The sequence below is a fragment of the Ascaphus truei genome, chromosome 1 (genome assembly GCF_040206685.1).
Source record: "Ascaphus truei isolate aAscTru1 chromosome 1, aAscTru1.hap1, whole genome shotgun sequence".
Taxonomy (NCBI): domain Eukaryota; kingdom Metazoa; phylum Chordata; class Amphibia; order Anura; family Ascaphidae; genus Ascaphus; species Ascaphus truei.
In genome coordinates, this window is record NC_134483.1 from 87,853,681 (window position 1) to 87,876,604 (window position 22,924).

A 22,924-nucleotide genomic window follows, 5' to 3' on the forward strand; every position below is an offset into this window, starting at 1 on the left:
ACAGCACAGAGAGCCCTCTGCTCAAACCACACCCCCACCCTACAGACCGCATATAGCGGTCAAGCGCCACTGCATATAGCGGTCAAGCGCCACTCCATGCGCCGCCTGTCTGCAGTGCGGGTGCGTGGTCCGAGGTAGCGGGACCATAGCCTTACTGTAACATAATAATGTAGTCACATTGGTTGGAATAAGTTGCAGATTGCAGGTTAGTAAGAAAAAGTTCTGTTTAGCTTTAATATATAAAAAGTTCATTTATTAATAAAAACTTGTCAAAATCAATATAAAAACAGTATTAAAACGTTATCACAATTAACATGTTATACACAAACCTAGCTTGTGTGCCAGTCATTAAAAGTGCAATCCCTGGTTACTGATCAAAAACGCTGAAAGAAACGTCAATTCTGTAAAAAGCATAACCACGTTACATTTTTGTTTCTCTTATCAGGGTCTTTGCATGGAGAAGCTTTTATCAACCATGTGTCTCCTCTAATCTTGTCCCATCCAACCCCACCTTTATCAGAGGGCCAATACAGATTACAAAAGACGAGAGGGGTGTTTTGTCTGCAAACTCATTGAGAGCACTGACATTACCTAGAAAAGCCAGATTAAATAACCCCCATCAAGTCACAGTTCTTCATGTATAATAAAGCACACTTTAAAACATTTTTTTTAGATACTTAAGATGTAAGACATAGAAGGCATCACCCAGATTTGACCATTTAAACAGGTCACTGCCATAACTGCGCTTTAATGCAAGCAAAACATGCAGGGCATAACGGCAACATAATACGATAGCCTTCATAGACTGGTATAACATTTAAAATGTATACAATAAAAATGGACCTTGACAATATATACAATGTTGATTACTTACATGCTAAAAAAATAAATAAAATAAAAAATAAAAGTGTTCATATACCATACTGCTGCATTCATGTTACTGCTCTAGCAGCCATTTAAACAGGGGTGCGTAAACTTTTCCCTCTGCGCCCCCTGTCTGCTCTCCCCCTCCTTAACTTGTCTCCGGTGTTCTGATGTCATGTTGCCATGGCAACGCAGCGTCATCTGACCCCCTCGGCGTCAGAAGCCATCGGAGACAAGGTAAGAGAATTTAGAGGTCTTCACACGTGATCCCTGGCATTTAATTTAAATGCTTTGGGGAAAAGAGAGAGTGTGGCCTCTGTAAGCACGCCCCCCCCAGTTTGCACACCCCTGATTTAGACGTAATTTAACACACATTTTCTAAGAAAAGAAAACCACTGAAACCAGTCCTGTTAATAAGAGTCACATTGTGGACTACATTGCATAATTGTATAAATTACCAAGCCACACACCAGCACGTAGGAGCTTCCTATGGCTGTATCTGGAAAACGTGTTTCCTCCAAGAACATGACAGGAGGAGATTTACAAAGGAGACTCAACCAGTTGTTTGATGGTTGCAAGTAATGTTGTTACATGTGATAAAAGCATTATAACAGCTCAACGAAATCTCTACCATAATCTGCTGCGGTAGACATTTTTCACTAACTGTTCCTACCCTTTCCCACCTCCCATGCATTTTTACATCCGAGTTCATTGCTTTAGATAAAATAAATGTATCCATGACTTGTTTGAACACAAAGGCCTTCTTTTCTATGCTTCATAACATCACCCCTCTAATGATCTTTGTAACCAGCCCCTAAACCCAGCATAAAAATTAGCTTCATCAACACCACAGAAAAAAAAAAAAAAATGGAACACTAAACAGATTTCTGTGATGAAACATAAAATGAAAATATGGAGAAGCCCATCTTGCTGCTGCAGGGAGGGGAGGGAGGGAGCGCAGGGAGAAACAAACATTTACATATATTCACAGTATGCATACTTAAACAGTTTAACCCTTCCGAGACTGGAATTCAAACTATAATTGGTGACTTCTTTTTACAAAAATTTAAATTATCAACCTTCCTGGGCTGGAGGGGCCAGCCCTCACACAGAAGAGGTTAAGGACTTCCAAACTGTCTATAAACTCAACTTAAGCCTCTTCGTTGTCCATTATTACTCGAAGCAAAATAAACTTAACAACTGCTTGTTTTCGTGTTGGCTGAGCTTGAAGTGTAGGAGTTGGATTTTCTGGAATATTTCATGGAGCTAAATGAGGCTTGCATGCGCTCTACAGTCCGCACACTCCGGCATATCAAAGTGTTTCTTACATTGTCCCGAAAATCTTTAGAAACAAAATAGTAGACAAAAGGGTCAATGCAACTGTTCATACTTGAAAGACACAGTGCGGTAATGTAAAATGCGTAGATGTTGCTATTCTCGCTGTTCTTTATGAAAGAATAATGAACCACTAGTAGAATATTACTGGGCATAAAACAGACGAGATACATAACGAGCACCGTAATAATAAGATGAATGGCTCGTTTCCGTTTCTTTCCAATGTTTTCATCAGTGATGGATGCGTTCAAAGTTTTAATCATGAGAATATAAGCCAAAGTAGTAAGAACAGCCGGCAAGAAAAAGACTCCGATTGCAAGAGAAAGGTAGTAGCTAAACAAGTCCGAGGCAAGATTAGCCAGTGGCAAGACATCATGGCAAGTTGTGATATTAAGATTAGACACGTAAATTGTTTGGTCAAACAGATATAATGGAATGGTGCTCAACATAATTATAATCCATATTGTTGCCGAAACGATGAGAGCAATTTTCGACTTCTTCCTTGTGTGGGACATGGGGTTCACAATGACCCAGTATCTCTGCACACTAAGACAGGTCATGAAAAGGATTGAGCAATACATATTCCCATAAAAAAAACCAACAAGTACTTTGCATAGAGCTTCGCCATAAATCCAGTTATTGCCATTTAGGTGATATGAAATCTTGAGTGGGAACCATATGACAAACAGTAAGTCGGAGAGCGCCAGATTAGCCATGAAAATCACAGATGGGTGTTTCTTCTTTGTTCGGAAAAAGAAGATCCATAAAGCTATAGCATTGCTTGGCAAGCCGATGATGAACACAATTATGTAGACTACAGGAAGGAAAACAGTGGTCAAGCCACTGGACAGCACTTGCTTTGCATAATTATCCACTTTAAAAACATATTTCCCAGAACCATTGGTGGTTTCCTCTGCACGGACTATAAAACTTCTTCCACCCTTTGCTTTTTTTGTAACATTCTGTCCTGAGGAGAAAAGAAAAAAATATATATACAGTATATATTGAAATCAGTAACATCTACAAGTAATGAATACAACTTTTCTTTTTAAAATTAGACAGCAGTTTGAGTGCTGTTTATTTTTACAGTTCTCTAGTAAACGTTAACATATAGCATATAAGATTGGCTATTTATAATGTAATGAGTTACGCCATTTAAGAAGTAGAAAATAATTTAAAATTTGATTAAAGTTTTAGTAATTATACAATTTATACACACAAATGACAAACGTTTTTTGAGAAGGCTGATGACATTTATGGGTCTCTCACACATCTTGAAATAGATGCCATGACAACTTTGTATTTATTAAAAGGATCAACATTTGTCACAAAAAGTTAGATCGCCTTTTAAAAGTTAAATGCACATGCATTTCAGGATAAATGGAGACACAAATAAGGCAAAAAAATAATAATATATGCCATTGTGAAATATATATTGTTAAACTGCAAAATTAAAGCTGTATTTTTTTTTGCCAGCAGTGTGCATGAATTCTAAAATAAAATTGTAAATTCAACATATGTATTTTTGTGTGTATCTAAGCAAGTAACATTCTTTGCTTTCAAGAAATCTGTGAAAGTCTGTAACAATAACAAATAAATACTGTAGTTGCCTGCTGTCATAGTAAACCACAATATCCAAGAGGCTGTTTAGATCACATTCAGGCCTTTTGGTCGGCAAAAATAAAATAAAAAGTATGACACTCCATACCACTATCTTCTTTCCCACTGAATAATTTATTCAGAGTAAAGAAACAAACAATGTAAGCAAACAAAAATGTAAATTTAACAAAAGATGCCCAAAGCTACTTCCAATATGACAAATACACAGTGCAATACCCATATATTCTCTTGAAAAAGGGTCATTTAGTTAAACCCTTTGGCCAAAGTGTCTTAAGCCTGCTAGCCAACTTCAAGGCATGACCGTTAGCAGGTCCTAACACTCCATGAGTTAAAATTCTTATTTACCTGTATAAATTAGGGGAGGAATGATCATTCTGAATGATTCATTTTTCAAGAGAATATATAGGTATTGCACTGTGTATTTTTGTCACATTGGAAGTAGCTTTGGGCATCTTTGTTTGTTTTTTTGTTGTATACATTTAGCCACGCCCACTGGCACTCCTTTTGACACACACACACACACGCACGCACGCGCACACACGCGCGCACACACACACACGTAATGTTTGGGGTTTCAGAGCTTGTTGGATATCTGTGTATTAAAAATGTAAATTTGTCTTCTGTTAAACGCTTAGCAACATATTGTATGTTAATAGCCAAGGTCTGTATTTAACCATGTAAAAGAATGTTTGCTCAAAAGCCTGCAATGATATTCTACAGCATTTTGTTTTTCTAAATATTCATGAGAACCAAGACCTTGAGAGCATTTTGTAATTTGAAAATAAATAATGGGACAACTACATTTCAAGTACAAATCTCCATAAGTAGATACTTTGTATCAAGAAAAACACCCTCAAAGTTAAAAACATTCAGGTTAAAATCATGTTTGACAAAGGGGAGAAACGTGGGATTTAAACATTTTTACTCAAGGACAAAAGGGATTGCCAAATTTAACAATAAAAAGAACTCACTTGTTTCTAAATTGCAAGTGCATGGAGCCAGTTTTTGCTGTAACCTTATTAAAACTACAATATTGGCCCGAATATAGTGCAAGTTTTTTTCCAATAATTGCCCAACCAAAACCTGCACTATATTCGCAGCCTAGCATTTAATATGGGGAAAAAATCCAAGATGGCCACCGGGCGCTCCCTGTACTCCCAACATGGTGCTGCGCCAAGCAGAGCGGGTGGCACTGACTTAAAGAGGGAGGTGAGAGTCACAGCAGCAGGGAACCACGACAGGAATCTGGTCCCAGCGCTGTGGGAGGCTGACAGCCGTGGACCTGTGGAGCTGCAGCAGAGGGCCCACAGGTAAGGGCTCTTATATACAGGATGCGGCCGTGCGTTCCTATGCGAACACGCGTGCACGTGCCGCATGCTGTTCCTGTATATAGTGCCGGGAGCTGCAGATAATGTATATATGTGTGTGTGTATGTGTGAGTATGTGTGTGTGCATGGGTTGTGTGAGTGAAAGGAAGTGCTAGATAAGATTTTTTTTAATGAAAAAAATATATGTTTATTAAAGTTTTTTTTAACACACGCACGCTGTCTGTCGGCTCCCCTCTCCCTGCCGCGCGCGGCCCTTCTATAGAAAGGCTGACATCAGTCAGCCAACTAAAAATCCGCACGCGCGCCTGGCGCAGCACGCGCCCGGCACTATAGAAGGTGCCTAAGGGTGTGAAGCCAATTAGTCCCGGCGCTTAACTGCAGGCTCGCCCCCCGCAGTCCCCCCAGCTCCTCAGATGTTCGACTGATCTTTGCCTGTTATTCTGTTTCTACAACTGTGAATTTCCAATCAGTTTTTTTTGTGTGCAATATTTTGTTGGTAAAACTGTAGGGGTCTTATTATGTGCGAGGTCGCACTATATTCGGGCCAATACGGTACTTTGATTGTAGCATGGGACATTACGGCCGTCGCAACAGAGCACACATTTGAGATTTAGTATCATTACACCGTTTACTCGCTCTATCTTTTAGGTACTCCTGTCAAGGTTTTTTTTTTTTTTTTTTTTTATAGGATACGGGGTTAAAACAACTCCATCAAGGTCACTTCCTATGCCTGGTAGCAGCCCACTCTATCAAGGTCCATTCTAACTTTATTTGGTTACAGTTTATGTAAATATAAATCTATTCTTTTGAGAGCTTCAGTGCTCATCTTCGCCTAGGTAGGTATAGATATAATAATAATAATCAACATTTTTTAAAAAGGGAGTGGGGAGTATGTCTTCTTAGACAATTGTTACATCGCGTCCGGCCAGGACCTTGGTACGCAGTAATGTTTCTTGGAGCGCTCAACTGCTTCATTGGGTCAGGAGGTACTCCGGGGGTCTGATTTAGTGTATGCAGTCCCCTTTCTATTTTACCGGCTTTTAGGCTGACCTTTGCCTGTACCCAATTATACCGTGTAACTTTATACAAATAACAGTGACTCTTGCTGGAGAAAAAAAAAAACCCAGCCTTAATTATTCTATTTATAATGTTTTTTTCTTGTATAGCAATGACTGTGTACGTAGCGCTGTACAAATATTTTTTGCGCAGGCACTCATCCCTGCACCAGAGATCTAACAATCTATTTTTGGTGCCTGAGGCACAGGGAGATAAAATTAATTTCCCAAAGAGCTCACAGAGATTTGAACCGCTACTTTAAGCGCAGTTATTATTTTCAGAGTCAGTGCACCAATTGTGCAATTAAAGCATTTTATGCTTTAGCCCTTTAGATCATAATCTTTTCAGGGCAGAAATTCCTTTCTTCCAACGATTAGCATTTATATGCCTGGAGTGCTTATCTACATATTTTATTACTGTTCCCTGTATTCTAATGTCAAATCACAAATCCTATAAAATGTTATGGGATTGGTGCTATATGATTACAAGTATAGAGGATCAAATTAGCAACTGCAGACTTGCTTTAGTAATGCTTCTAAATTCTATCCTCCGGGAAACACATTTTAGGAACAAATACATTTATGTATGTTACATTTGAAACTAAAAAGTAACAGCAAAAGCAGGATCTCTGCCAGCAATAACAGAACAAAAGCTCTACTTATGTCTTTGATAAGAGTTTCATTTATTTTAGGGAGAAGGGAGAAAAATTTTCAGGTCCAATACAGACCTTTCATCCCGTCGATGAGGATGAAACCTCTGTATTTTACCTGAAATGTCGTTTCTCCCTTGTTCCTAAAATGAATGAAAATCTAACAAAGATTGAGGCCCGTTCTATAGTGCCTGTGCTTGCTGCGCCGTGCATTTATAGTTGGTTGACTTTAGTCAGCCATTCTATAATGGCGCCGCGCGCACACAGCAGGGAGAGTGGGGGGTGGGTGGGGGGGGGGGTAAAAGATGAAAAAAAGAAAGAATTTGTGCCGCTCCCCCCGCTGAAAATGTAAGTGTATGTGTACAATGTTATTACAAAAATTATTAAAGGATTTATTTGAAAACACACACACACAAAACGTGTGCGGTACAGGCACGCGCGCGCACGGCCGCACACTATATAGCAGCCCTAAATAGAGCTTTTGTTCTAAGTGCTGGCAGAGATTCTGTGTTTGCTGTTACTTTTAACTGTACATACAGGTTTTTTCTGTGAGACTTTTTCATCTTATTTACATATTAAACTAATTATTGGGTTGCTAGTCACAAACCATGGTCGCGCTGGAAGTCCATGCTACTTTTTGTAATTTATTTTTTTTAACCTCTTTACTGCGTGTTTTTAGATTGCTCCGCAACGCTTTCCTGTCCCGTCTGGCAGCAAAGGACTTACAAAAACGTTTACTTCTTGTTTAAAGAAGATATCATTTTCAAAACTCCTTGTATGTCACATAGTTTAACCACTCCCACTAGTATACTTTACATTAGCTGTTGAAGAAGCTCTAACTAAAATATATTTCAATTTACAGAAACTGGAGAGAGAATTCACCACCGGGCGGTTGAGCAGCCAACCGATCTTTGGCTTGTCCCCTCCTTCTCTAGCAACAATTAGGGACTGGGGATCCTGCTTATATGCGGTGTCCCTGATCTGCACAATAAAGAGCAGTCAAAGTTTCTTCTGAGAATTCACCTAGACTAGGGGTGGCCAACTCCAGTCCTCAATCTTTTGTAGCAAAATGTGTCTGAAAAAGTACTTTACTCAATACAATGCGTGTAACAAGTCATTCTGAGCCCACAGCATCACTTACTCAAGATGTATGTATGCATGCGTGTATGTATACACACACACACACGTTTAGGTTACAGAAAAGATTTTACAAGAATATACTGTTCTGCATTTATTATGAACTGTTTCTTAAAATAAGATCAAACAGAAATCCCTATACAGTACATTGCCGGGTGTTCCCCAGAGGTCATTGGCGTAGGAAAGATAAGAACTGACTGGTTTTATCCCAAAACACACCTTGTGAAAGCCAACTCCTAATTAAAAAAAAGGAGGGCTTTATATTCTAACTCCCTTTCTTTGAGAAGACCATATACTCACTCCTGTCAGCCACTGGGGTGACAGTTTTGCCACTTAGAGGTGGTGGGATTGGGGGGAGAAACTTTGACATTTAAAGTCTGACTAAACATATGAAAGACTGCATATCTTCATTTCTCCAATACTTAGAAATATGCGAGTCACAATAGATTCAGGCGAGTTTGCTCATCTATTCATCATTCAAATGTATAGATGTCAGTTGCCACCTCTCAAACATGAAGGGTTTGGCCTTATTGCAACCGTTTCAAATATCTATACGTTATTCTTTAGAATAGATGTCATCCCATGATATCCTCATTTTTAATATACAGTAGCCATCATGCCAAGTGGTGACCTGTGTGTCACCTCTCCCTGTGATGCACAGGGGATATTTGCAGAATGTTATTGTTTTCTTTGAGGCTGAAAGCCCAGGATCTGGCTATGGTTAATAGCCTTCTAACTTATACATATTTCACTTTTAGTAGCCAATCATTTATAACACCACCCCCCCCCCTCCTCCCATTAAGCCCTCTCTGTACATCAGCAGACACAGGAAGGGTCTTCACCCGTTAAACACAATTTTTTTGTATTTTTAAGAAACTATAAACATATTAACCCCTGAAGCACCAGATTAAAATACTTAATATCCCCCGCCATTTTTATGACACTGCTTCTGCACAGGTATGCTTAAAACCTGCCCTGTTGGTGGCCCTAGAGGACTGGAGTTGGCCACCCCTGACAGTCACTACATTTTGTTGCTCCTGGGAGTGCCAGGCCCCATGACATAGTGACTACGTCTCGGGGCAACTTAAGGGTTAAAAGGGACAATGCTCCCAATGCAGCAGGCACAGTACGAACAAGAGAAACAAACGCAGCGGCGTGAAAAAAAGTGATTTTTATTTTTTGTTGGCAAAAAACTCCCGTGTGTTGAGACCTCCCAGCAGCCAGTGAAGTGTCCCTGACAGCAATGTGATCGCACAGCACCCCGTGCCCCGCCCCAGCTATGTATCAAAGTCTCCTGTCTGCACCCCTGTAATAAAAGAATAAACTGCTTCATATAGCACTCTCCTCCCAATGGGACTCGCGGCACGGTGACGGTATAGCGCGGCACACATCGCACTGTTACAGACCCTGCCCATATGGGCATGCAATATAGGACTGTACTGGGGCAAAAATAACATCAACAGATATAAAGAGTGGAAAAGTCGCACACAAAGCAAATGGAGATGAGTTTATTCCTCCATCAGGTGCATTGTATTAGGAGTTTCTAGATCAGCCTCAGGGTGAGCCTGAGGATGGCCACTGACTTGTAGAAAGGGTTAATTCAGATGTGGTACGCACAAGAGGTCCCCAATTACCCCCCCCCCCCGAGTCCTTACCTGCTGCGGACACTGACAGGCAGAAGACAAGCAGCAGCAGCAGCTCCCCGCGGCTCCTCATCCTGCTGCCTGCTGTGCAAGTGCGAGGAGGGAAGACAGACAGGAGACGTCACTAACCCTGCACACGGCGCGAGGCAACTAACGGCCGGGGCGCGAGACACCGACCAGTGCGCGCGGGACACCGGCAAAACAGCCTCGCGCTCAGAACCACAGAGCCGCCGCGCTAACGATAGACAGAAGAGAGCCCGCCTCGCGCCTGTTGTTGAAGACGAAACAACCCAAGTGATGCGCAGCTCAGGGCAGCGAGCGAGTTACTGGCTGAGGACAGGGTTTCAGCGAAACTCCAGCACCTATGCGAAGTCACGGAGCCTGTGTAGTCCCCGCCCACTGGCTCGCTGAGGACTCCGAGTTCTAGGGTTTCAGTGAAACTCTGAGCACCTGCGTGACGTAAGGGTAGTGGCCACGCCCCTCAGCCAGTCTCGTGCTGCAGTTATGTGAGCGAGGAGTCATGGTCATGGTGCAGCACTGTGAGGGATTCTGTGTGAGGTCACAGAGAATCAGTGAGAGGGATTCTGTGTGAGGTCACAGAGAAGGAGTGAGAGGGATTCTGTGTGAGGTCACAGAGAAGCAGTGAGAGGGATTCTGTGTGAGGTCAGAGAAGCAGTGAGAGGGATTCTGTGTGAGGTCACAGAGAAGCAGTGAGAGGGATTCTGTGTGAGGTCAGAGAAGCAGTGAGAGGGATTCTGTGTGAGGTCACAGAGAAGCAGTGAGAGGGATTCTGTGTGAGGTCACAGAGAAGGAGTGAGAGGGATTCTGTGTGAGGTCACAGAGAAGGAGTGTGAGAAATTATGTGGAAGGTCACAGTGCAGTTGTGATAGTCTGTGTGCTGTCATAGTGCTGGAGTCGTGTGTGTGTGTGTATCACTTGTGAGCACATTCACATGTCTTAGGTCTCGGCCATGGTCAAAAAGACCGTGCTGAGGCACGCTGAGGGGAAACATTATCCCTATCAGTGCGGCTTTAGACGGCGCGTGTGGAATTTCAGCTGACAGACCAATTTTAGATTTCCCACTGAGGGAAGCGCAGGGCCAGTCACGTGACTGCCAAAAGCCAATGGCAGTCTGTGACGTCGGCGCCGTGATGTGGCGCGCTAGCCCCGCCTACCGCTCCGCCGCCCGCCTCCCACCCGGCACACAAGTGCGTTCGCTGGCGCTCATGCAGGGACAAGAAAAATCTGCTTGAGCAGGAGAGCATGAGCGTCAGCGCTGCCCAGCGCTCCTCCCTGCACCATGTCCCAGGCCTTAGGGCTCGTCCAGGGTGGGTACTGGCACGCTGGTGCTCCAGCGCAGCGCCCCTGCTCGGCCGGTTCATTGGGCGAACCGCTCACGTGACGCGCTTGCGAGCGGCAAATTCAAATTTGCTCGCTCGGCAACCGGATGCGCTCCCGCTCACGCAGGACACGTGCATTGACACAACGTGTCTAGTGTGAGCGTGCGCTCTCGCTCAGCGCCACCCTGGATGAGCCCTTAAGCTGTGTCCCCGCTGGCGCTGACCGCCCTCATGCTTGAGAGCGGTGACGTAACCAGCACTCCAAGCATGAGCGCCAGGTGTCCTCGCTATTTCGGAAGCGCGCGCGGTTGGGTACTGCGGGCAAATTGAGCGTGCTCGAAAGTTAATTTTTTTTGTTTACCCAAGCACCAAGCATGGGTGAGAGTGCATGCCCGCGCACAAGCGCGCGGGACTTATATAGATATATGTAAGTAAAAGCGCGGTCAGCTGGAGTGTGGCCACAGCCTTAGGCCTCGTCCAGGGTGGGTACTGGCACGCTGGCGCTCCAGCGCAGCGCCCCTGCTCGGCCGGTTCATTGGGCGAACCGCTCACGTGACGCGCTTGCGAGCGGCAAATTCAAATTTGCTCGCTCGGCAAGCGGATGAGCGACGAGCAGGCACTCCCGCTCACGCAGGACACGTGCATTGTCGCAACGTGCCCAGTGTGAGCGCACGCGCGCCCGCTCAATACCACCCTCGACGAGCCCTTAGACAGGTCTGCATCCCTGCCTTTCACCCATTATCACCTGGCCTGCAGTGCTTCCACTGCAGCAAGGGATTCTGGGAAATTACATGCAAATGAGCACACCGTGTCACCCTTTGCCTGAAATCCATTTTTACAAGGAACCCTGATAAACTAATGCTTGCTGTTAACACAGCTTTTAAGCAGAGCATGGAAATCAGATGCAAAGCCAGAGAAACCACACACCTTGTGGGTCTAATCAGTGTGAGGTTGGTTGTACTGGCTTTGCAATTTGCAAGGCTGTAGGATTTACCATCACATTTTAAGTTATGGTGGGTGAAAAAGGCAACGAAACCTCCACCGTGCTATACGGTGGAGGTTTCTTGTTGCCTTTTTCACCCACCATAACTTAAAATGTGTGTGTGTGTGTATATATGATATTTTTGTGCATAATGGTAATGTGTGTTACTGTTACTTGCAGAAAATACACACCCACCAAAAAATAGTCTCACAGAACAAGAGGTGTAAAGGTCTTTGTGAAGTCACAGCGCAGGAGTGTGAGGTCTCAGCAAAGTAGTGTGAAGGTATGTGTGAGGTCACAGAGCAGGAGTGTGAAGGGCTGTTTGAGGTCACAGTGCAGGAGTGTGAGGGTCTGTGTGAGGTCTCGGCAAAGGACTGTGCAGGTCCGTGTGAGGTTATAATGTGGGAGTGTGACGGTCTTTGTGAGGTCACAGCGCATGAGTGTGAACATCTGTGTGAGGTCACAGCGCATGAGTGTGAACATCTGTGTGAGGTCACAGCGCAGGAGTGTGAACATCTGTGTGAGGTCACAGCCCAGGAGTGTGAACGTCTGTATGAGGTCACAGCGCAGGAGTGTGAACGTCTGTGTGAGGTCACAGCGCAGGAGTGTGAACGTCTGTGTGAGGTTATAGGGGCTTATTCACTAAACCTCGATAAAATCAGTGCATTGCCGAGCAACTATGCATTGTTTTACTGCACACTAAAACGTGTGTCAAAATGGTATTCGCTAAGAAAAAACACCATTTTTTTTTTCATTGACTAAATATTTATTTAAAGCATACAAAAATAATATTCAAAACCGCTTTGGCAAATAGTTATATTTAAGACTGTCTCGAAGAAATTCTGTCAGATTCCTCACTTATTAATGATTTTTCAGCTAAGTGTTTCTTTTCTGGAAGTTTTTCTTTTCTTCTGTCATTTCCTGTCTGGAAGACGAGGCCTTTTCTTCATAAATCTTCTGTGTTTGGTCTGGTTTTACTTGACTCCAACACCCCCCGCGCTTCTGCTTAAGACTGCGCTTATTGTGCCGGCGCCGGCGACATCAAGCTGCGGTCGCTGGAAAAATCAAATTGACTTGACTTCCAGCGATCGCGACCAAGCCGTCACGTCGCTTCTACTATAAGCGCACGTGACGGCGGCAATACATTTGTTTTTTACGTGATGTCATGTCGCCGACACTATAAGCGCGGCCTTAGTCCAGCGCATTGTCTTAGCTGTTCCTTTTCCATGTGTGATAATCTTGTGGCAGATCCTAATAGCCCAGCTTTTTTTCTTGCTTGCTGCAACCCAGCCTCTGCTGCTTCTGTGCTTTACTAAATACCGCCCTTTATCCCCCTCCTGCCTTTCCTCCAAATTGCTGGGACGTTTCGTGTTCTTTGATATAACCAACTTTCTTAATTCCCATGCTCTCCTGGACCCTTTACAATCTGGCTTTCGTACAGCTCACTCGACAGAAACTGTGGTTACGCAAGTAGCCAATGATCTATGTGAAGCAAAATCCCTACTAAGCCTATCGATCGATCGCTCTGCTGCTTTTCATACTGTTGATCACGTTCCTCTCCTTCAAGTTCTAAACTCTTGATATCCTTAACAAAGCTCTATCCTGTTTCTCATCATACCTCTCCCATCACACATTGCTAACATATCTTTGTCTTTTGTCTGTTGGTGTATTATACCTCAGGGTTCTGTTCTGGAACCTCTCATTTTCTCTACACACTATCACTTTGTCATCTCAGCAACTCTTTTGGCCTTAGGTATCATCTCTATGCTAATGATATGCCGATATATCTATCCACCCCACCCTCAATCCTGCAATCCAGTCCCAAGTCTCAGATTGCCTCCTGGCTATATCCTTGTTGAGCCAAAGCTGCTGCCTTAAACTTAATATGCCTAAAACTGAGCTCATATTTTCTCCTAAATCTGGCTAATATCTCCTTTTGCTATCACAGTACATGGTACTACCAACTATCGTATCGCCAAAGTAGCTTGCCTATGAGTGACATTTGACTCTTCCCTTTCCTTCTCCATTCACAGTCACAGCATGGTTAAAACGAGTTACTTCTTCCCCCGTAATATTGCCAAGATCCACCATTTCCTCTGCCAATCTACTGCTAAAACTGTAATGCCATGCCCTTATCTTCTCCAGTCTGTATTGTTGTTACATACTGTAACAGGCCTCCCTGCTTCATAATTTTCTCCTTTACAATCTAGCCAAAAATTTGCTGCTAGAATAATTTCACTCTCTCACCAAACAGTATTTACTCATCTCCTCCTTAAATCACTCTCCTGGCTTCCCATGGATCACCTGCAAAGTTTTTCTTACTTTTAAGGCTCTCCACTTCCTACATATCAGCTTTGATCTCTCATTATGCCCCTGCTCCTCTCCTGCTCTCTACCAATAACTGTCTCCTTTCAGCTCCACTGCTCTCTCTCACCTTAAACCCTTTTCACCTCACTGCCCCTTACCTGTGGAACTCCCTGACACTCGCCCTATGCCTAGCACCTTCTCATCCCACCTTTAAGTCAAACCTTAAAACTCACCTCTTTAATGAAGCATTTTAATGGCCTAGACACATGGCTACTAGCGCACACCCACCGTCACTCCGACCAAGCATTGTCATCTACTGCACTTATATCCTCACCTACTGTCTCTGTAAATCTCTCAACATACCACTTAGATTGCAAGCTCTCCGGGGCAGAGATTTTCTTTCCTACCATCTGATTTTTGTTTGTTGCGCGTATTGTATTCTAATTCCCTGTACTGCATTGTCTCTGTTGTAAAGTGCCGAAAACACAGTGGGTGCTATATAAATAAAAAATATACATACATAACCGCAGCAATTAATTAAGGTGGCTGTGTCATTATCAGGAACAATGTAGTGTGCAAGTGTATCCAGCATGACACAGCAATTATATGTGCAAACGATGCTATGTCATTTTACAGATGTTGTGGGAAACTTTTTTTCATTGTTGCTTGTAAAATAAACATGAACAAACTGACACAAGTCTGAACTTTTATGTTGTAATTATCCTAATTAACTAACATTCACGGCACTTCTGAGTTGATGTTTTATGATTGAGCTGGCTGCCTGCACCTTAATATAATTCACACTGCTGTCTGCCAACAAAAGTCTAGAAAGTCTTTGGCTGAAGTGTAATGCTCAGTTCTATCAATTCTGTCACGCAGGTTCTCAGGAGAATGTAAAACTCACTGGATGTAAGATTGGATGTCCTTATGCGTTACAGTTATTAGATTTAATAATGTTCAACCGAAAAGCCCTAAAAAAAAAAAATGTATGAACTGGCTGTCAAATTAGTACTGTAGTGTTAAAGTTAAAACTGTGAACTGTACTAGTAGATTTTGTTTGCAGGTAAAAATGACAGAGAGAGAAAATTGGCACTTTAACTGTCCGTACTAAGCTGTGGCTGAGAAATGACTACCCATACAGGAGGTATGACAGTGAATTAACACAAGTTTAGTCACTGATCTTGCATAGAATCTATCCCATCATTCATTAGCACTGGGTTTTTAAAGAAGTAAATTGATACATACTTAACCACTTGTATATAAATGGTTATCACATAGCACTTCAGAAGCCTATGAGAGCCTATTAAGCGCATAGGAGCAGGATTCGCTTTGTATATGCTCTATACAAGACATTGAGATAGATAGGAGAGCTCTGGTAAGCAATTACACATATTAAACATCAGGGAAACACTTCAAACTTTATGTAGTAGGTTGTACTTTGCCATCATTTCTGACTACCCATGGATGCCTTTTATTGGCTGCGTTTGATGCATCTGTATCTCCCAATCCAGGTAAACACAGTTTCCGTTGGACTTTAAACTGTTTCTTACTCAGCACATTTATATGTTCATTAGGACATGACATTTAAAAGGGTATTATTGATAACACAGGCTAAGGGCTTCTAAGGCGAATCTGTAAGGAATGTATAAAATGATATTAAGCAAATACAGATTTCTAGTAGATGATTGTTTTGTAGATTAGGGCAGCGGTGTGCAAACTGGGGGGTGCGAGACTGACTGTGGGGGGCGCGGGGCATACAGAGGCTCTGCACGCTTCCCGAAGGCACATACATTAAGTGCCGGGGAAGTGGCGAAGGCCTCTGTATACCTTACTTACCTTGGCTCCGGCGGCTTCTTAGACGCTTCGCCATGGCAACGAGGCGTCAAATGATGCCGCGAGGTCATGTGAAGTCATGTTGCTATGGCAACGTGATGTCATGATGCCGGAGCTGAGGTAAGCGGGGTTGGGTGGCACGGAGAGAGGGGAACTGCCGACGGGGGCGCAGGGAAAAAAAGTTTGCGCCCCCCCCTGGATTAGGGTACCTTGATTGCCATAGTTACTGTATATTGAGTGGTGATTTACCATACTGAGAAACACCCTGCAAGAAATAATTCCAGGGAACAACAGTGGAGGCTGGAAACTTGGCGTGCTACTAATTATATATTGCGTTTGACCTCCCTTAGCAGAGCATTTCCGTTCTATATAGAGTTTCTATCAAGCCTCACTGACACAAAAAACCCAAAAAGGTATGTTTTCTCTTAGATAAATATTGTGCTATTTTGTTTTCCCCAATGATAATATTTTTTCTGATATTGTGCTGTACATAGAATTGTGCAGACACATTAAGGCTCTGCCCTGAGGAGCTTGCAATCACATTTTGGTGCTTCAAGGATAAGATTAAGTGACTTTCCCAAGGAAAGGTACTACTGAGATTCATACCGGGTTCATCTGTTCCAAAGGCCACTGATTTAATCCTTCAGCCCAGCATATGGTACACAGGCCGCTACATTCTCATGGGACAAAATGAGACTTCGTTAGTAAAAATGACAATCAATTATCACAAAATGTAGATTTTTATTACAGCCTTTGGTTTCAAACCTGCCATCTTTACTGCTTTACTTTTTTTTTTTTTTTTACATTTTCTTTTATTAGAGAAATTTGTGACAAACATTATACATGGACATTTTTGTGTTTTAAAATACATATTTCACTTTACAACTTATTCAACTAACATGTTAATGCAATGTTTCTTGTATCTGTTGCTATACAGTGTTGATCTATTGCGATTTGTGATATATAGTGCTGTTTTATTTATTTACCTACAATAACATATTGTTTTCTCCCTTTCCCCTTTCCCTCTTGTATATCTTTCCGGCAGAATATCATCTAGTAACTTTAAAAAAGTGTCAGGAAAATATCTAACTACAGCAACTGAACCTATATATTTTTTTCCGTCGTGTTTCGTTTCCCTTAAAAATAGTCTTATTTCACTATTCTTGTCATCAATATATATTGTGCCAGTACGTTACTGTATTTTGTCTATCTGCAACATTTTGTGTATGATATAATTGGACTATGATATAATTGTATTTATGCTACTATCAGAGTACCTAGAAGATACTGTACATAAGGAACAAAGAGATAGGCACACCCCCAAAAATGTCATTTTATAGTGTTCTTATAACATATCATGAGGTATTTTTGAAGTTGGCTGTATTCACTGTTTTTTGTTGTATTTGGTAATGTGGCAATAAAATATTTCAATGTTTAAAAATGTGCCTGTGTTCTTTATTTTCTGTTGAGTTGAATCCACCCAATCCATTTTTAGTCAAAAACATTATTTTTTTCCCTCCTATGTTCTATAGCTGGGGGATTCTTGTGGATCTATTTGTGACGTATAGACTTCCAAGCAGCTATCATTATTATCCTTTTGATTTATCCCGTTAGTCGTTGTCTCCTCGCTCCGTCCCACCAAAAACAGCATCTTTCAGGCATAAGGGTATACAGTATCCACCTTCAAAAAGTTTGTATCTCCCATAAGCAATGTATCAGGTGTGCCTCTGGGTGTAAACATTTGGGGAATTTGCTGTTTGGTTCCTTTTCACGCTGTGTCTCAGGTATGGGGGTTACATACAGTATGAACTATGTAATATTTTGTAATAACTTTCCTGGTAGACCACCGATTAAACTATTTTCAGTAATGTGGTAAATTTCTGTAATATATCTTCTATTGTAATATTTGGACAGTCTTTTGCCTAAACTACCAGACCAGATTAAGTTGATTATACTCCAGTTTCTGCCATCTTTTCTTAAGTATATAACTTCTATTTGTAAAATAGATTAAACGATATCTTGGAAATCCACCTTCCATCTGGTTGCATGAGGCGATCAATCTTTATATACATACATGTACAGTATGTACACATTTATTTGCATAGCGCCATCAATGTACGTAGCACTTTATAGCAGTAATACACGAGACAAAATAATATGAGACAAAATGGGAATAAGCCCTTCAGCCTTAAAAGTTACATTAGGAAAAGGAGTCCCTGTAGAGGAGTCCCTCTAGTATTGTTACATTTTCGTAGAGCCCCTCGTGTCTGCAATATATTTCAGTAGGACGATTGGTAATGAAAACAAAGATAAGACTGTGTAGAGAGGTGAGAGGCTGGTAACTCAAGGTCAAGATGGGTAATATATTTTGGTTGGACCCATAGAACAAAAAACAGCCAATTGGTGTTTCATAGAAAAAGGAAGAAGAATCTCTTGTGAACGATTTGAAATTATACTATTGATGAGGAGGTGTTGCTCAAATACATGACAAATATGATGAGAATTACGTAGTAATTATGAATAGCGTATACGTTTGATTGCTATCATATATTTCTTTGTAACCATTTTTATTTTCCATTCTGCAGTTTCCCTGCTTCTTAGAGGCAGAATAAATTCTATACTGAGACCAATCTTATTTGGATTATTTATTGTCGAGCCATTGGAAACATTACATTGTACTGACTTCTAACTCCTTATACAAACCCCTAGTGGACTGGGTGTGTTGGCATCCAGATTGGTGATTGATTGTTGATAGTAATAAAAAAGAGTATCCATCCTTGACACCTACCTGTACAAGAGCCTGACAAAGTCTTTCTCTTTATTTATGCATTGATAATTTAAATTCGAACAATGTCAATGTTATATATACCTGCACTTATCATGTGCAGAAGAGTCAGGTTTTGGGTTTGTGTATCTATATTGAGGATGGAATGATTTGCACTGAAACTTATGTAGCAGGGCCATCCCTGACTATTATTCTGCCGAAAGGGCTGGCATTAAACCCAGTACTATGAGGTTGCCAGTAGTTGGTATGGGGTTCTCCCCCTCACCTTTGGTACTGCGCTTGAGTTACAGCAGGGGGTGGTACATCCTGTTGTAGCTGGGACAACGGGGTGCCCGCTTTCTGGCTGTACTTAAGGGCAGGACCACCCTAAAGTTAGAGGTTGGTCCTTCCCTCTGAGGAAGGCAGATCACACAACTGGGAGCCTGAGATTGGGGCCTTCCCATGTGCTCTTCACTCCGGGGGAGAGTGAGTGTGGACCATACCTCTGCCTCAGCTAGTGAAATGGGGAAGAGCTAGGATGGCTGCGGGTGCCCTTGGCCTGTAGTGGCGGTCCAGGGACCATCATCCAGTGAATACTGACAGACTGTATCCGTCAGAAGACTGCCGTGTAACTGTTACAGCAGAGTGTAGTACAGTAATAAACCCGTTCCTGTTTTGCAATATACCTCCTGCCTGGCGCGTGACCTTACTGGGGGGAGATGTAATAAGTTCTACCATGGAAGATCACCTTCAGTTCCTGGAGCCTACGGCAGATGGAGGCGCTGCACTGCTAAGTAGATATGTGGGGTATGAACCCAAGAAGCCTGTTCCTGTGTCCCCACTACCATCAGTGGACGACTCAGCCCTCCTGTTGCCAGCAGGTATATGCACCACATGACCAGTAATGGCCCCTATCTGCGATTGGGTGGGGGAAACACCGTTACACTTTAAAGAAGTATGTGCAATACTCATATTTGGATCCCTTAAGAATTCATAACAGAAAATGTATAGAACATTTCCCACATGGGTATTATTATATGGGGGTTGGGGGGATGATATATATATGATAAAAAAGCTTCAATTTTAAAGGGGATGTTTGCCGATAGAGTGTATACGCAAGAGCTTGTTAGTACTACCTATCTTAAAAATGGGAAAAACGATAGATGATCCCTTTTGGAAGACGACAAATATCAGATATATGAAACTTAGAATCCAATAGTAGCAAAAATCATTTTTATTACTCAGTATAATAGAGCGAGTAATCGAATCTCAGAAAAGTTCTTCTAAATAATTTGAAAGATTTTAAAATAGATCCCATCTTACAGGAGCAATTGCCACATGTTCCAAAAGTTTTTTGTTTTTTTAAATATCGTAGCTTGAAGAAAATGTTTGCCGGTCATTTTGTGAGGTTTAATTAATATGATCATTATGTATTTGAAGGTTTTACATTATCTGAGAGTTTAAGATGTTATCATTGTAAAATATTCCACTTTTCAGATGTTTCTAAATCCTTTAGATCTAATACGACTTCCCTGGAATATAAAGTCAACGGATTTATAAATTGTACTACAAAATTGGTTGCATATTTAATGTATTGTTCTTGTGGATCCCAATATCAAGGGAAAACTAAAAAATATTGTAGAATTAGGATTTCAGAACATAAATAAAATGATAGAGAAACAAAAATCTCTAAGTTATCTATAAGACAATTGTATGAGGTTCATATTTGGGATTTGAAAGCTTTTAGATTTATGTGCATAGACTACATACCAGCATTGAATCTTTTGGATTTATGCATAGAAAACCAAGCACTCTAAAGGTTTTAAGGAACATTTAGATCAGGCCTGCACAACTCCAGTCCTCGAGGGCCGCAAACAGGACAGGTTTTCAAGTATCAGTATGACTGAGCCACTAATTGAGCCAGCTGTGCTGAAGTAGGGATATCCTGAAAACCTGGCCTGTTTGCGGCCCCCGAGGACTGGAGTTGTGCAGGCCTGATTTAGATATGATGCCATTTTAAAATTAATCTTATTTTATATGTGTAATGTATTGATTCAAATGTACTGTATTAAAAGAGACTTCTGGTATGGTGCCAGAGAAGTACTGTAGGACGCACGAGACAGAGATCCCCTGTGTCCCCCCTGGGAATTCATAGTATCTTGCTAGAATCAGCGCAATACCGTAATAGTCCCAGGTTGGCTGCAAATCTCCACAAAATGACCCTTTTACTAGTTTATGGAGAAATACTTTCCCAAACACACCCTACATATACCAAAGCAACAACAGACTGAGAAGGGGGAGCGGAGGAAAGATGTCCAAAATGGCCGACGAGCACGAGGCGAATGTGACGGTAGGGGCAATGAGGCTCCTATAATAAAGGTTACGCCGAGCCATTGCCATAGTCCATCTGGGTGGATGTACAGGATTTCCCTGTGGAGACATCCTGCTGTGGCTCATTAGGCCAAATATTTATAATAATGTATATGTGAAACCTTTATTACATGTAAAATTGTAGTGTGCTTAATGTAACTGGGTTTGTCTATGTTCCCTGAGCACGCTGGGCTGGTAATACACTTACCCAGCCTGCACACCCAGGGATCCGGGTCTGGCTGGTTCCACAGAGAGTTTGGAGACAATTGAAGACGGGGATGGGCAGGCCTAACATACAGTGCATATCACAAGTGATAATATATATATATATATTAAAAATCATAGATGAATCAGCCAAAAATAATTTTTTTGCAAAGATAACGTTTGTCAAAAATTAATCAGGACGATTTGAAATTTCTAACCTCCACAATAACAACAAAAGAATTAACGGAGACAACACGCAATTTAAAAAATTTCCCCGGGACTCGATGGCATGTCAGGGGAACACGTAAAAATACTTAAAAGTGAATTAACAAAACTTCTTAAATAAGTATTTCCCCTCAAAAAATGGAGAAGCTAGATGCATGAAATCCAGCGACCTGGCACACAGCAGGACATTACACAGGCCCATTACAACTTGAATCCTACTGTCCAATTTAACTAAGTACCCTTGATATAAAAATATTCACCAAAATCATGGCAGACAGAGTAGCATTAATTCTGCCAAAATGTATGCACACAGATTAGACTTTCTTTGTTAAAGGGGAGTCCAGCAGTAAAGAAATATAAGAAAAGTATAAGAAATGGCAATTAGCTGGATTAAAAAAAATATATACTGCATTAGTATTAATCGATGCGGAGAAGGCAGGCTTTCGACAGCACATGCTGGGAACACGTGTTCCATATTTTAGATGAAGTCAGATATTCTGGAAACTTTGATACGATGCTAATAATAAGTGACTCCATACAAAAAGCCAAAATACCCCTCTCTCTCACTCCCCCCTCCCTCTCTCTCTCACTGTACATGCTATCTCTCATTCACTCTCCTCCCCCATCTCTATCTCTCCCTCTACCCACCTCTCTCATTTCCTCCTTCTCTTTTTCTCCCCCCTCTCTTACTCTCCCACCTCTCTTTCACTCCCACCCTCTCACCCTCCACCCTTCTTCCTCCTCCACTCATGGGCCCTACCTACCTAGCGGTGGAGGGGGGCCCATCCTGGCAGCCGGTAGTGGAAGTCGAGCCCAACGTCCTAACTTCTGGGTTTGGACCACCAGGATGGCCCCCCCCCCTCCTCCGCCAGGCACTGGGACAGATGTCCCTGCACTCCCCCAGCCCCTTAGCTCCTGTAGGTGGCCGTGAATATCTGTTTAATCAAACCTACATAAGATGTATAAAAAAAATCTCCTTTATAAGTTACAAACTTACAAGCGTCAGACATGTTCTAAACAAGGAACACACCTTTACTGCCAGTAAAACAAAGTTAAAAATAGAAGCGGATGGAGTATTTTGCTATATATAGCTTCTTTTAGGTGAAAACGGCGCAGAACTCTGAAAAATGCCCTTCGAGGTATAATCAGCCCGGAAACTCCTATTTAAGTCCATTGGAGTTTCTGTGTAATAGTGCCCCGGTCTGCACCATTGCAGTTTATGCAATAACCCCCTATACCTCTCCAGCTTTATAAATGAGACATGAGG

The 22,924-nt window shown here is 42.1% G+C and overlaps 1 protein-coding gene across 1 annotated transcript; it reads right to left on the reverse strand.

The window, feature by feature from the left end:
* Nucleotides 1-231: 231 nt before the first annotated feature.
* F2RL1 (F2R like trypsin receptor 1) lies at nucleotides 232-10,038 on the reverse strand. The gene is made up of 2 exons (XM_075591211.1): nucleotides 9,645-10,038; nucleotides 232-3,166 (listed from the first exon to the last, which is right to left on the reverse strand). The coding sequence occupies exons 1-2, from the start codon at nucleotides 9,703-9,705 to the stop codon at nucleotides 2,058-2,060; spliced, it is 1,170 nt and encodes a 389-aa protein (XP_075447326.1). The 5' UTR covers nucleotides 9,706-10,038; the 3' UTR covers nucleotides 232-2,057.
* Nucleotides 10,039-22,924: the final 12,886 nt, after the last annotated feature.